A 16110-nucleotide genomic window follows, 5' to 3' on the forward strand; every position below is an offset into this window, starting at 1 on the left:
CTTGGGTTTTATGCCTCCGTACACATAGATAGTTCCTCCCTAGTCCTGTGAGTAAGGCTAGCAGAATTTGGCATATGAAAAGAAAGATCTGTAGCTTTGCTTGAGCTAATGTGAAAATGTTGTTTAATATTTTAGAGTTGTGCTATTTTTATACCTTCTTGCAACCTTGCTATTGCAGGAGCCCTTGTTTGCTGCACGAGTTGTTTATGATCTTCTGTTTTACTTCATTGTCATAATTATTGTTCTCAACCTGATCTTTGGAGTCATCATTGACACATTTGCTGATCTCAGGAGTGAAAAGCAGAAAAAGGAGGAGATACTAAAGACCACCTGTTTCATTTGTGGTAGGTGTTACTGATCTGTTGAGATATTTGAGGGTGAAAGGAATGAAAATTAACTATTCCTCAATAAATAAAGCTTGGACCCTGGGCATGGTTATCTTCTACAAGGAAAGTCTATAAAAATGTCAGAGTTTGATTTGGAAACTCTCATTAGGAAAAAGATTTGGTTTATGAATCAAAAGCTAGCTTTGCTGAGAGATGGCTTCTCAGTCTCCGCCCAGAATCCGAGGCAGAAGAGCTGTGTCTCACACTTGCATCATCACCACTAATGGAGATGGGGCAGCTGCTGACTCTGTTTCACAGAGTGTGCTGCAGATGAAAGTGCAGCTTCTATTTCACAGCACAGGGCATTCCAGAAGGGAAGCATCAGCAAGAACTGCCGATTTCAGAAGGTGGTACGAAGCAGGGAACAAAAGAATTCCGTGGAAATCATCTCTGCAAAGCCCATGGATAAATCACACTTATTTTGAAGTGCACTCACAAAGAGGGCCAGGCCTTCACTCCCCGGGGGACTTCAGAAATACCTGCTTTTTTGTAGGCTGTTGTACTGACAGGGCTGAATGCTGTGCAGAGCACAACATGTCTTTAGTGTCTGTGGACAGGAAATGCAGGGAGGAGAGCAGTAATATGGAGGCAAACATTGGTGGTTCCTCTCCTTTCTCACTTCTGGTATTCTTCTGAGATCTGGCCCATTACAGGGAAAAATCCAAAAAAATTCTTATGACTACAGCTCTGTAAAGACTGTGTGACAATAGAGCTGCAGAGACTCACCCTCTCTGCCAGGTTTAAGCCCACAAACAATCCCACTGAACCTTAAGTGGGGCTGTTTATATGCTTCGTGCTAAAAGTGTGCATAAATCTTTGGAAGACCAGGACCTGGACTGCACACTGTGTGCTTCCCAGTATACATCTAGGAAGAGCCAGAGCCAACACTTGTAAAGCACTTTATAGCCCTCAGCATAGAAGGCACTGTAAAACTGTAATATATTTATTATATTGTTATTGTTATTAAGAGGAAATATCACAAAAGAGAATAAATGCTGCGTTGAAAGACTTCTGTCAGGAATGCCTTCTGGCCTGGTATTTCTTGCCTGGCAGTTATGGCTTTTAAATTAAGATCCTTCAAATTTATGGTCCTTTAAATTAAGTTAGGTTCCTTTCTCTAACATATTTAACAGATTTGTGTATTTTTATGTTGAAGTTTATTTTTTGGCTTTATGTTCTTCTCTTTTTGCAGGACTGGAGAGAGACAAATTTGATAACAAGACCGTTTCGTTTGAGGAGCATATAAAGGCAGAACACAACATGTGGCATTATTTGTACTTTATAGTTCTTGTCAAAGTTAAAGATCCAACTGAATACACTGGCCCGGAGAGCTACGTGGCACAAATGATTGTGGTAAGTCAATTTGGGCATGTGCTTTATGCAACTGAGAGATGCTCCTTGCAGCTAGGGCAGAGAATATCTTTCTTTTCCCCTCTCTCTGAACAATAGGAGGCATCGATCTGTATTTTTAAAGATCTTTTCACGTGTCTTAGTCTGCAACAAAACCTGCTCTTAAACATAATGAAAAAGATGAAGGTGCAGGCCGCAGTCTCCAGTTTGGCGTCGGTGCTCTCATGCTCTGTGGGTTCTGCTGCCTCATTAGCCAAAGCTGGGGCAGGAGAGCATGCATCATAACATCTGCTGCTACTCCAGCCTTGTCCAGTGTCTCTGGGCTGCTGTCCAGAAAAATAACATCTCCTGCTGAGCACTGAAATGCAGGGTCAGTGCTCAGGGCTGGTGCTTTTCTCCTATGGCTGCTCTGAACAAGTGAGTGAAAAGACCAAGCAGAGCAGCCACAGGGATTTTAAGAGCCACAGAAACTGCCTTGGGAAGCAGTGAGAGTACTTGGATTCAGAGAGAGAAATGTGATGACACTGGGCCAGAGAGGTGTTCGATTCCGTTGTTTCCAGCCTGCTGCCGAAGAGGGTTCATCCTGGTGACTGAGAATGATGGATTATCAAGGCTGCCTGGCCTGGGGCTTCATTTTTGAGGAATGCTGCCTGCCTGCTGGGATATTCTGGTGCAGCATTTTCTTCCTGTGGACTTGCTGGCAGGTATTGCACTGCTCAGGGCCTGTGCCAGGCCCTGTGGTTGCAGAGCTGGCATATGTCTGAATCCCGGAGGAGGCTGTAACCAAATGCGCATCAGGCTTCACTGTTTATGCATTTCTGGAGCCACATTTCTTATCAAGGCTATCGCTCTGTTATCCCTCATCAGGATTTTGATTGGACATACTACCCAGCCTCATTACTGAGGTGCTGGGTGGCCTTTTAGTCCCCAGTTTAGCCAAGGGGAAGATTCTTCTCCTTTCACTTCAGCTGTCGTCGGGTCAGGCGCCGGGTTTCGATCGATCCCAGCTCCTTTCTGCCCTGTCAGTGCAGAAAGCTGGGTTATTTATCCTGCCTTCAGATGGATGTCCACGATAGCTGGGCTAACTCACCTTTCTCACTCCCTTGAAAGCCTAAATGGTTAGTTTAGACAAGGTGCCTAATTGGGAGCAGGCTAAAATTAGAGTTGACTCCCAAGCACTGTGCAGGCTTACGCAGAGCTTACCTTGAAGAACTCACATTAGTAGAAATGGTTGTGTTTAGACAGGAGTGTGTGCTTGATTGCTGCACTTAAATTGAGCTTTTGTAAGTGCTATTGCCACTAGAAGGGAAGGTGCTGTGGCAGGTGATGGGAATTCAGTGCTCAGGTACAGAGGAACAGCCTATTTCCATGAATTTTGAACCATCAGTCTCATTCCCCAGCTCAGAGCATGTATACTGTAGGCAGTGATGGATCTACACTTCTGCAGGGTGGTGGGCGAGGTAGAAAACATAAAACACATCTTTGTAGATGCTGTTGCATTACGAGAAATTACTGATAGTGGCAAATTGTCCTGTTACACATGGAAATATTTTGGCTTATCTCAGAAAAACACTTTAATTTGTGGAATCAGACTTTGGGGCTTGTCTCATTTGTTCCTCCTTTTCCTCTCCCTGCAATGTTTGTAAGATTTTAAACTTTGTGGTATGTATGTTAAGTATTAATGTTTAATTCCAAGAGATGCATTAATATTCACAGTAAGTGTATTCATCCTGTGCCAGCAGTGGTTTGACTTTTCTGATGTGTAATTCACTAATGTATTTTACTTCTGCATTAATGGCTGGAACTCCTGTTGGAATATCTAAAATACTAACAGAAAAGCACCAAAAACTCACCTGACCTCAAGCACTGAACTGATTTCTCAAAGCCCCTGTTCCTCTGTGGCAGAGCGCTGGCTGTTTAAGTGGTTAGCAGTAATCCAGATTTTGGGATTATTAAACTCTCTTTTTCCATCAGTGTATATAAAGTTAAAGGTTATTTTGGATCATGAAGAGGTACCTGTGGACCTAGAAGTATAAAGCTTAAATGGAATGAAAGTATAAATGGTGGAGTGGGAGAAAAAAGGAGAAATAAATGTTTGACTGAACTACAAGTGTCTGGTATGAGATTAGTAGCTGTGTCTTTGTGTAGTTTAAATTCCTAGTACGAAATCCAGGGAAGATGTGCTGCCTAGCAGAAGCAATTGGAACTTCTTAAGTGAACAAAAAAAGGACACTTTCTCTTGGAGCCAAAGAATTTACAGTATATCACATGCTACAAGGAATACTAAGAAATTAAAGAAAATAATCTGACTGGAGGAATGGAGTATGATATTCAACTGGAAGAGATTTAGAGATACAGCTTTGCTCTGGACCAAAAGAAGAGTCAAAAAGGAAACTCTCAGAGGCAGTTTTGCAGCTGTCAAACATATGAGCTGCTGTAGCAGATGTGTTTGGTGTGTCCCAACCAAACACAGCCTGATAGTAATGAGTTACACCACAGGCAAGTGAGATGTGCTACATTCCATGCACTAATTAAGCCTGAGTATGGCTTTTGTCATGAAGACAGAGAGAGGAGCTGATTCAGGCTCTGTGACAGCCTGAAGGCTGAGTGACCATCCTTGTGATACTAGGAGAGGTGACCAAGTCCTGGGTAAGAAAGCATATCCTGGTTAGGATCTGGCAGAAAAGAGGCTTGAAATTACCCTTTTACAAGGGACTTGCCAATGGAATTGACTCATTGCTGAAAAAGGCTTGTTGGGGGTGTATGGGATTGCAAAAAATATTTATAAATATATGGTGGTTGGAATAGCAGGGCAGTGTCGGGACTTCTTTGAAAAGGACAAGGTGGAATGAGATTTTATATTTCATACTACACAGAATATGGCTGAAAAAACTCTGTGAATCATACTCCTGGAAGAACTCTCTTCATTCTATTAGTTTTTGTTACAATTAGGAATGCTTTCTATGGCTGCTTCTGTAGCTTTAGTGGATTCTGTGGAATTTAATGGAATTCTGTGTTTTTCACAGCCAGATCACTTAAAGAGTGAAGAGTAAAGAAGAGAACTTCTACCCAAATCCAGTCTTCAAGACTCAGATCTATCCTTCAATACACATAGGTCAAAATTTTGGAGTATGCTGCAGTAACTTTAATAGAAAGTAGAGTTTAGCTCCAAGTATCATCCTCACTACCCCTACAACTGCGGCGAGGAACCAATTTATTATTGGCATTTGCCTATTCCTGTCTTGCAAAGTATTGCAAAAAGTAACATTGGAATAATTATCAGTATTAACTAAGCACCAGGAAAAGCATCAGTTTCTGATAGTCTCTTTTCTCCATTGCCCAGCCTCGTCAGAGCCCCAAAAATATGACTGTCTACTTTGTGACTCTCAGTCTTTTCTATGTATCATTTGTCCAGCAAACAGTGAAGCATCTGGTTTGAAGGCTTGCTGATAGCACAACAGATACCAGGAATGCTGTGGTTTCCTTGTTTTGGAATATTATTTGACAGGCTGGGTGCCAAAATGGATGGGAGTTATTACACATCATAGCTCACTTCTCAAGAAGGGGGAAGAAACACGTGGATGATGTTGTACACACCCCACACTCAAATGCAAGATTCTTGCAGGTTTCCAAGTTCACTTGTATTTCTGTTCCAGGGGTGGTTTGTTTCAAGGCATTCCTGTTATCTTGCTTGTCTCTGGCCTCAGAAGACCTTGGGGTAGAGCACTTCTTTTGCTTTCCTGCTCTGGACTGTGGACATTGTCTCTGCAAACTCCTGATGTTCCCTGTGATTTTGATTTTCCCAGCAGCTCCGTGTTTGCTTCAGTACTTAGCATACTGCTCTGAGCAGTGATAGAAGTAGTCAGGAGCTATCCAGCTTTCATAAAGAAAGGTATTAATTTTTCTGTGGGTTTTTTTATTTTTAGAAAAAAGCATCAAGCATAAAATGAATTCTAGAGCAACATGCAGTTCATACACCTCAAGCTTTATGGAGATGTTGGTGGGAATAAAGCACGTCTGCTCTTCCAGCGCTGTCCTTTCTTCTTGCACACTTATCTTTTATCAGTCATTGGGTGAAATATTAATGAATATTAAAGCAGGGCACTAGGTTTTAGTATTTGTTTGCTCTCCGGGCCTCTTTTATGAAGTCAGACAGGTATTATACAATATCTGAAGAGACAGAAACTTTGAAAAGCTGGCTGCATGCCTTGTGTTTGCACTGAGAACCTGCATGAATGATTCCCCTATTGAATTTTCATTCCTGTAGAAAAAAACCCTGTTTATCTAACCCATTTAACCAGAAACACCATCCCTAGCAAACCCAGAGATGCACATAACTTGTATTACATCGATACAGCAATCTTTGAATGTTCCTTGTGTCCATTTGTCAGAGGAGACAGTTTAATGTGATAACTGGAACAATGAAGGTTAATGTCCAAACTTTTGTACTTTGCTTTTCAGAGGTGTAATTTGTACACACATATTTCACCCAAGCTTTGGTAGCTGTAAATAGATATATGGAGGTTAAAAAAAAAAAAGGACATGATTAGCTGCTGAATTTTTTGCAGCTCAACAGAGCTATGAATTAGCCTATGATTTGTACCTCTATTCATTTGCAAAAATAAAAGGCTATTGGCATAGTAATTAAATTAATTATTTTGCCCATTGGAAGAATGAAAGACTTTAGCAAACGAAGCCCTGAAAGTTTCATTCTCGTGTGCTCTGTCCACAGTTCTTAGCAAGTTTCGTAATGGCTTTTATCAGCATTAGTGCTACCTGTCATAACTACATAATCACAGCACCTAATTATATTATTACTTATTTACCCTAATTATGTAATTGGATGTAATTGGTGCAATTATGTAACTCCTCAGTCAGCTGAAAAATGCTCTAAAACCAGCCTATGCTCCTAAGAGTAAAGGATGCTGCCATGAATTGGACCATCTCTCTAAAGCAAGGCAATCTTTGCTGGGAAATTAAAGGTTCTGTTCTCCTGTTCTCCATTATGGTCACTGGGACCATGAACCTTTTATTCCTATCAATGTGGCAGGGAGGAAGCAGTAGAGACAGGTTGAGCAACACCAGCCTGAAATTCTGAACTATTATCTTCTGATTCAGTTCTCTTAAAAGCACTTTTGTGGCACAGCAATGACCTGGCATTAGTCGTGTGACAAAATATTTTAACTGCTTTATTTTAAATATTTTAAAGGCGTCAGCTTTTTTAAATTATTATTTTTCTTTTAAATTATTAAATAAAAGAGATATTTAGCCATGCCACGAGGAAAAATGTATTCCCCTTTTGAAACATTCTGATTGTTTTGCTTGCTGTTTTTAAGTAGTGAAGTTTGAAAATTCAGCTGAAATTAGTGCTCCTTTGAGCTGGTGCTGTTGTTTCTGTTCTTCCTACCTCCAGCCTCATGGTTTTGCCTTCTTTTCTATTAGATACCCAGAAGTGGGTGTCAGATTGAAAAGCAGTGCTGGGAATAATGCCAAATGAGCCATTGAGAAGCCTCAATAGTTGTCATTCTGCCCATGCTGTGTGCTGGGCAGCGCCAGCCCTTTTCCCTCGGCATCCTCCTCTCTCCTGCCTCGCTGCCCTGCATTTTGCCATGTTCCCACCTCGGGAGGGGAGGTGTGATGTGAGCCATGTCAGCTCCTGGCTGCTCCCAGGGGTCAGATGGTTGTGGCCAGAGCCACTCCATGAGGCTGTGACCCCCTGGTACAGGAGCAGGGCGAGGGGACAAGCTCCCTCCTGGAGGCAGAGCTGCTTGCGTACGGCCCCTGGCACACCCTGCAGAGGGGCTTTTTTTCATCCTAGCCAACCCCAGCAGACGTAGCTGACTGTCAAAACAGCCAAGGTGTGAGCCAAGGGTGCCTATGGAGCCCGACAGCTGTGGGTCAGGAGGCTGCCTGCCCGTCCCCTCACACCTTGGGAGAGGTTGCTCCAGGGTTACTCAGTGAGCAAAAGGCTTTTCACCGATGCCAGACCCTGGTGTGCTGTCCTGATGTCTGACAGAGTCAGTGGCCATCCCCGAGCAGACCACGTGGAGTTTCTAGGGGAGGCAGCTCCGAGGGAAATTCAGGCAGGAGAGGTGGAGACAGTGAAAAAGCGCTGTACAGAAAGGGGAAGGGCATGCTGACAGCATGGGGGTTTGTGGAACAAGCTGTTCTTTACTGCTGTCAATTTTTGTCAGAGAACGTAATAAAATAATATGTACTAAGAGGGCTGTTGACCTCTGCTCTTAAAATAAAGCTTCTTTGGAGAAGGAAGAAAAAAGTTCTGACAGCCAAAATTCTTCTGTTATCCATCACCCTTTTGAATTTTGGAGGTAAAAGCTTTCTCTGGTAGTTCTGTAGATATACTTATTAGATCCAAAGATCACAAAACACCATATGGGTAGAGAGAATGACCTAAAGCAGAGAAATGTCAATCCAAGGTAGCATGAATGCTGCAGAATGGGCACTTGGGATCTCAGGAAGACACTCCGTGTGCTTTTCACATGCACTCTGGTGATTCATCCCAGACAATTCCAGGAGTTTCCTCCCCCAGATGTCCACCATACCCTTCTGCCACAGCGAGAGCAGAGGGGGGAGGACCAGGGACGTGTTTGTTCACTCCTGAGCTGCTGCAGTTCACAGCCAAGAGTACTAATGTGAAAATTGATGGCCACTGAAGTCACGCCAGTCTGAACTGCACTGGTTGAGAAGAGGACACGGCACTGGTTCTGCTGTCTCTGTATAGGAGGGATAATATCAGCAGGGAGGAAGGGCACCAGCTGATCAGGGTGACCCCTTCAGCTGCTGCACCTGAATCTGCCAGGGATGGTAAGCTGCAGCTCCTAAACTGTCTCACTATAAATAAACTGTATTTTTGAGGCTTCTTCATTATCTTAAATTCTAGTTCAGCATGAACTTTCTGATCTGGCAACTCACAGGCTTGAAAATCCTTACAGGACTTGTGCACACGAATGTTGTGCTGGAGTGGGGCATGGAGTTTATAGCTTTTGGGAAGCTAATAATGCTCCCATTGTTAGGGCTGGGTTATTTTACTTTTTAAGACTGGCTTTGCTCCAAAAACTAGCAGATGTTATCGAAGCCAAACTTGCAAGGATGAGATGTATGTACATATCATTAAGCAATGCAAGTTTTTCTTAATTACTTTTAAAAGGCTGATACGATGCATGTCACGTTATGAGTAATTACTTACCATGGCAGTAACACTGAGAGCACAAAAGCCGGCTGCTAAATAAGATCTGAGGTCTCACAGGCAGGCTCATTTCCTGGGAAATGCAGTGTTGGTTTTGTCTGCAGTTGGGTTTTCATAAAATAAGCAATTAAAGAAATACACCTAAATAGATGATTTACGGCTCCCATTTTTTTGTTGTTGTTGTTGTGCTCAAAATAGGAGAGTGAGTGAGAATGCAGCTCTCTGTGTCCTTCCACGTGGACCTGTGGGGAGTCCAGGGCTTTGGATTAGGTGCACAGGGTCCCAGAGAAAGTCCTTTTTCTGCATCAAGGCCTGCCACAAATCCACAGAGCATCTCAGAGGGATCACTATTGACTGATACAGTCACTAAAATAGAGCTGGCCTTTGCACAGTCCAACCACTGCTTGGGAATACGAGGGGAGGTCCCTCTACCCTCGTATATCCAAGTGTTATCCAGGTTTTACATGTACAGAATAAATTTAGGCACTGTTCTTTCTGCTGCTAGGTATTGAGTTATTTTTCTATTGTTGCTTTTCTTATTGCTCAAAAATAATGTTCATTTCTGTGGGAAGACCACTGCTATTTTTGCTTCTCTGCACAATTTTGCCTCTATGCTATTATCTCATTAAAGTGCTGAACACCTCCCTCTCCACTTCATAAAATAAGCAATCACAGTAACGTGCCTAATTAGCTGCTTTCCTGCTCATTTGTGTTTCTCAAAGCATGAAAAGTTAGCATCACGTGAGGACTTTGCATCTTTGCACAAAGCTCCTATTCTTCAAGAGAGCTGAGCATCTTCTTTTCTACTTGAAGGGCTCTGCATCTTCCAGCAATGGGCTCTTTGGTCTTCCATAAGTAATTTAGTTGGCCTGCTTGGCTCAGTGATGCATGAGACGTGGGTAAATAAAGGGAAAGGTGGGCTTCATTTGGTACCTCCTTGAAAAAGCTTGAGGTTTCAGCGGTTTTATGTTTATACACATACTTTTCAGACAGGCAAAATTAATTATCCTGCTGCTGCTTGAACAGGAAGCCATGGATCTGATCCTACCTCCTTAGAAATGATGCCATTAGCTGGAGCAGGAGAAAGCTTGGTATCAAGGGCAGGTGCTGCAGCACAGGCAGGTTTGGTGATGACCTTCATCCTCCAGCTGACTTGGGGAGGGAATGGCCATGGCACACGACCGTTGTCTCTGCTCAGCCCCTCACATTCTTGTTAACTTCTAAAGCACCAACACAACCCTGTCTATTCCCCTCTTTCCTTTGAAATCACTTCTGTGTACACAGCTGTGATGTAATTTCAAGTTACAGAGCAGAGCCTAAAACTCCTCAGAAGTATATTCATTGATATTTGGGGTTTTTTTCCCCCCTGAGATCCAGAATCAGTGGTTTGATGCTATCCAGACCTAGTCTTTTTGGCCCCTGTAATATTGTAGCTCACTTGTAAGCTTAGCTTGATTTCCTCTGTATGTTCAAGGTTTGGCCACCTGTCTCTTTAGGCTTCAGAGATTTTGCTGCAAAGATTGGTTCTGCCTTGATACTGCAGTGTAGTCACAGCCTCCTTGTCCTCCTTCCAACTTCTACCCGTTCAATTTGCAAATTAAAATAAATGAGCCGAGTTGGGTTCGTGTTTGTTTTCTTGCTTGCTGCTGGCCTTAAAAACTCGAGGAGGGGTCTGGACACAAGGCTCTGTTCCTTGAAACTTGCACATCCCAGGAACAGGGAGTGGAGGTGTTCCAGCTGGAGCACCCTCGAGCCAAGCAGCGCTGCTGGCAGGACACGGGCTGCGGTTCCCTGCTGGAATCCGCTCTCGCCTCAACCTGCCAGAGACTGGAGCTGTTAACTTTCCAGGCAGCCTGCAAAAGCCATCTTTTATCCCTTTGTTAGAGAAGCCTGTGGCTTGAGATGGATCTGTGTGTGGGCAGACCTTTAGTCTGTGACTCCAAGTGATGGAAAGGCTCTCCAAGGCACTGGATAGGCACCTACTGTTGCACTTAAAATCCTGGCAGTGACAGAGCCCTGCTTCTCCTGGGACTGGCTGCAGAGGGCTTTGCCAGCGAAAGCTGGACCTTGACTGGGATCACAGCTAGTGATAAGAAGTTGAGCCCCAGAGGAACAATGTGATGAGCAGATCCTGAAACATGTCAACTGAATTAATTGATTTTGCTCAATGAGGGAAGAAACAGACACCAAACACTTCAGTGCCGTTTGCGAATATTATTGCAACATTTGAAAACAATTATTGCTCTTTGTATTACAGTGGTACTAAGGCTCTGGCTGCTTGAATGGGAAAGAGACTGAAAAATTGTCCACAGCCAAGGCAGATAACTGCAGATGCTGAGGAAGGGAAGGGCTACAGGGTTCCCCAAAGACATGAGGGCAGTCAGTAAAAGAACAGGGAGATGAGTCTGATCAGGGACTCCATTTGAAAGTAAATAAGCCTAAAGTTGTTGGGACTCAAAACACAGCAGTGAGATTTTGCAAGATGCAAACCAGGGAAAGGCTACAAAAAATGCAGTTCTGCTTCTGACGTCTCACAGTGCAGAGACAGCACGATTTGGGTGAATTTGGTGCAACATTGGCATGAGCTTGATTTACAAGGTGCTACAGATACTATGAAGTTACTTTGCTGAATCTGTCACGGGAGGAAAAATCCACTGGCCTGTATTACTCTGCATGGATAAGTTTCTGAATTTGTGTAACTTTGGTCTCATTGTGCCATTTATCTTTTGGGATCAGCTTTATGAGATTTGTGTCAGGCTTTTCTATTTGGTTGCAAGGCTGCTTTGCAGAATCTTCTCTCTTTTTTGTGTGGTGGATGTGTGTATGATAAAAAGCTAAGATTGCATCATCTTTAATAAAAGAGAAGATGTATAGCCTAAAGAAATCAGATTAGTTGTAGAGAAAGAAATCAATCAGGTTGGCAAATTGCATCTGTGGGACAAAGTGCAAAATGTTTGTTTCATACAGTATTTATTGAACAAATTTGTTGAAAAGATGGTTAAAAATGCTCTACAAGAAAAAAAAAGGGAACCATTTTGTTCAATTTAAATGACATTGATGTATTTTTTACATCATGAATTCTTGCAATATTACCAACAACAATCCCTGATAAAGTACTTTACACAATTGCCTCACAGGGCATTTTGAGATAAAAGTATATATCGGAGATTGTAAATTGGCTGCATCCAATTTATATATAATGGAACCCACTACAGCCGTCCTCCAAAATTCAATAGATCAGGAATCACATTACACTTCTGTGAGTTTGGGCTAGTAGGAGCTCTAAAGAGTCTCCAAAACAAACAGGCAACTTTAAATCATGTTTAATGAACCCTGCGTATTTTATACACATGTGATTAAAATGTTTTGTTTCTGTTTTTCATTTTGCTGGGTGTTGCTGAAGGAAAATCTTAAGTTCGGGCCTGTGAAACCGATCATCTGCTTGTTCTCAAGAGAAAATTCAGTTTAACTGAACAGAGCAAACCATTTAAAATGCTGGACTGGGAAAACAAAAAAGAAAAAGCAGATCTGTACAGAGGATCCAGTTTAATATTTCCTAGCAAAAGCACTAAATGAAATTGTAGTATGGGCAGATAAGGGTCACAAAGTACCATGGTGTTTTTTCTTTTATTGATCTATGCCTGCAGCCTTGGAAATAACCCATGGGAGACACAAACCTGAATGAGTAGAGGGCCCAGTTTTGCTCGTTCCCATCTATTTCCTGAAGGGAATAAAAGTGCTTTGTGCTTCCATCCCACCTTGTGGGCTCTGCTGCAGCCAGACCTGCCATGGGGCCAATCCTTGACCATCATGCCTGCATGGGCAAGAAGTTGTTCTTGCAGTGCTGAGGAATCCACAGGCAAGCCTTTGAGCAGAGCCAGGGGTCAGAGAGCAGGTTGATAGTGTTCGAGCCCATAGGACTGGAAGGTGGCCATTGCTTGGTGTTGTTTTGTCAAGAGATGCTTCACAGAGAAATGTAGATCTTAATCCTCTCCTCTGAGTGGTACTTGAGTATGTGCATTTATGATCTGCCAGGTCTTTTCCAACCTTAATGATTCCATGATTTTGTGCATGTGTAAGGTATGTGCATGATTGTAGCATTGCTTAAGAAAACTGTTCTGTGTGCTGATAGTCAATAATTCTTACTTATTTTCAAAGAAAGTGTTGCTCTTTCAGTTGTCCTTTCATAGTGCCCCATGTGCAAAATACATCAGAGTGGAAATGGGCCCGAAGCAGGAACATTCAGATCAGGATTCAAAATGCCTTGGCTCTGGCAGTACCCTAAACCAGAACAATCGCGCTGCAATCAGCAGAGCTCTGCCTGTGTAAAGCTGAGAACAAGGTCAAGTCCTGAGCCTCTGAAAAACGAGTCTCCAGCTGAGTCTTTGTATTTCCCAAAGATTCTGTTACACCAAATTGAAGCTAAAGCCAGGAAATGGACAGTACTTGCAAAATACAAGATGACAGGACCAGAGAATTAAAGCTAAATGTGAAAAAAAACCCCAAAACATAAATTTCAACAAATATGATCCTGAGTCCTGTGCTACAAAAGCTAGGAAGTAGAGGTTGTGGTTTGGAGTTTACCATGGAGTTAGACCCTGATCCATTGGATCAAACCAGCAGGCACATTGACAAAAGCAGGTCAAAATTTGTGGTGTCCTCGCCAACTGGATGGTACATGTGTGTCCAAGGAGGAGGCTTCGTCTGTGGCCTGGTACTGCAGGGTACGTTTCCATTGCAGTGGGATTTGTACCGCTGGCTTTTGTCTGGAGTTCAGTGTCTGGAGTGTGCTGCTGGCGTGTTTTGTGAAGGAAAATCAATATTAAAAGAGGAACAGGGGAAGCGGGGGCTTCAGCCTGCTGCCGCAAGCAGTGCGGGAGCGGGAGCGGCGAGGGGCCGGAGAGGCATCGGAATTGTGGTCACTCACAAGCCAACGGGAAGCAGTGACACCGCTGCTGGGCTCGGCGGGGTCCTGGCCTGCAGACCAACGGTGAACTCACCGAAATGCTGTGGGGAGCAGCAGGGGAGCAGACGGAGGAACAGGTTAGAGCTGGAGGCACTTTGGTGGCAGAGCTGGGGCTGCGTGGGCAGCTCGGCCCCTCGGCTGTGCCAGCGCTGCCCTGGCTGGCGCTCGGGGAGCCAGGGCTGCGGGTTTGCGCAGCAGCCCCCCGGGCACTCCCCAGTGTGAGGGCACAGACAGAGACCTGCCACGTTCCCCTGCACACAGGCTGCCCCGGCTGAGCTTCTCACATGGACACAGCTGGAACTGAACCAGAGCCTCCCAGACTGCCATTACAAGGTCCTTTCTTTAAGGACATGTGCACTTAATGTCAGAATATTGAAACCATACCCACATGAATAAAGTTAGTAAGCCAGTGATTCATTGCTGTTTCAAACCTCTATCTAGCCACAGTAAATTTGTGCTCAGTAGTGACAGTCTGTGTCCACATGCAGGCTATGATTTACAGTTCTGTGTTTTGTATCAACAACATCTGTTTAACAAAAGAAGAAAAAAAAAAGCCAAGAACATTTATTTTCTAACCTTTGTACCAGATGTTTCATTATGCACAAGATCCAGGGATTATATCAGAAATAATTTAATTATTTTAAATGAATAATCTGAAGTGTTTTTCCTAAAGTATGTCTCGTAACCACTAACAACATGAAAACATAGGAATGTGGAAAAATAAACTCAAGTTTTACACAAATCTATAATTGTATCTATTTTAAGGGTGCAAATATTACGGACCAAATCCTAGCTGTTGATGGTAGTGTTGGGATTCTTGAAGATTTGCACAGGACAATATCAATTATCAGGGTTATGAGGGAGATAAGGTGGCAGAGAGCAATTGAAACAGAAGGAAGCAACAGCTCAGAAATGAGCCACGGGGAAGGGACAACACGAAAAGCAAACGTCTTGCAGGAGAGCAGCACTGGGGTGGGACACAAGCTGAGGCTCTCCAAGCACACAGGAGTGGTGCCATGGCTCTCCTGTGAGTCCCCTGTGGTCTCTGCATGCCTACAGATGCCCGGGTTCCACCTGGACAGTGGCTGGAATGTGCCATCTCCGAGATAAAGCTGCTTAGTTTGGTTTCTACTTTCCGCCTTGCAGGGCAGAGTTGCTGAAGTGGGATCCCTTCCTGTGTGGCTCCTGTCTGGCTGCTGCAGCCCAGGTCAGGGTGGCCTTTTCCTCTCTAGGGACACGCTGTGACTCACAGACCTGCTGTTGGCACGTGGCTTGCCCACAACAGCAGTGTGAGAGCATGTTCAAACTTACAGCCCTGACTGGAAAAAATGAGTTTCATGATAGTTTCCATCTTTTGGAGGTAAATGCCAAGTCCCTTAGGTGAGTTTGATAAGCAGAAATATTGTGGTGCTTGTCCTTTTACAGAGCTTCAATTTGAGAGTCAAAACTGCCCCACAGAGCGTCAGAGAAAATTCTTTGCAATTTGGGGTTTATTATCATTCCTCACCATAATTTTTGCAGGGGTATCATAAGTGGGAACGCTGATACAGAAACACTGAGACATTTTTAACTGCCTGGCCTGGATATCAGTCTTGAAGAACTCACAATTACTCAGAATTGCAGTGATAGATTCTGTTGCAGCCCTCGAAAACATTCAGCCAAGTTAAAATGAAAGTAAATGCATCAATGACACTGCTAAAGCAGACAGTGGGTCTGTATTGTGGTTTCAACCTTCTTTCCAGGGGTAACAGGTTTTTCTGTTTTTCTGTGAGCTGTGGGAGCTGTAGCATGTATCAATCCAGTGTAGACCCAGCCAAACCTATTCGTTTTCTTGTTGCATAAAGATTTATCTGTAATTGCCAAGGTTTATTTTTATTTTCTTTGAATTACTGTTGTGGATGCATATAGATGCATAACAATTCCTAATTTCCCTCCCTATATTCTTGTACAGCACAGATTGCTTATCAAATGCAGTCTTAACCTTAAAGTGTCAAACAGGATTTGCAGAAAGCTATTTGGGTTTGTAGTTTAGGATGAATGTTTATCAAATTGTGGATTAGCTGAATCATGCACTGAACCAAATTATTATTGTCTGTGATTAAATCACAAAGTGGTTATTGCCCTGTGTCATCTAAAGCACACGATAGCTTAAATCTTTAAAATCCCTTTTTAAGGTGGCTATAGGAGCTACATAACTCTGG

The 16110-nt window shown here is 43.3% G+C and overlaps 1 protein-coding gene across 5 annotated transcripts in view; it reads left to right on the top strand.

The window, feature by feature from the left end:
* Window positions 1-16110, top strand: part of ITPR2 (inositol 1,4,5-trisphosphate receptor type 2) — a 245589-nt gene that overhangs the window by 218926 nt on the left and 10553 nt on the right. For all 5 annotated transcript variants that reach the window (XM_042050417.1, XM_042050418.1, XM_042050419.1 and 2 more), the window contains 2 exons: window positions 179-344; window positions 1579-1739. In XM_042050417.1, coding sequence (XP_041906351.1) covers window positions 179-344; window positions 1579-1739 — 327 coding nt within the window. The remainder of the gene's footprint in view (window positions 1-178; window positions 345-1578; window positions 1740-16110) is intronic.

The sequence above is a fragment of the Corvus kubaryi genome, unplaced genomic scaffold (assembly GCF_017639235.1).
Source record: "Corvus kubaryi isolate FWS band 111438036 unplaced genomic scaffold, C.kubaryi_AGA036_p1.0 74, whole genome shotgun sequence".
NCBI classification, from domain to species: Eukaryota; Metazoa; Chordata; class Aves; order Passeriformes; family Corvidae; genus Corvus; species Corvus kubaryi.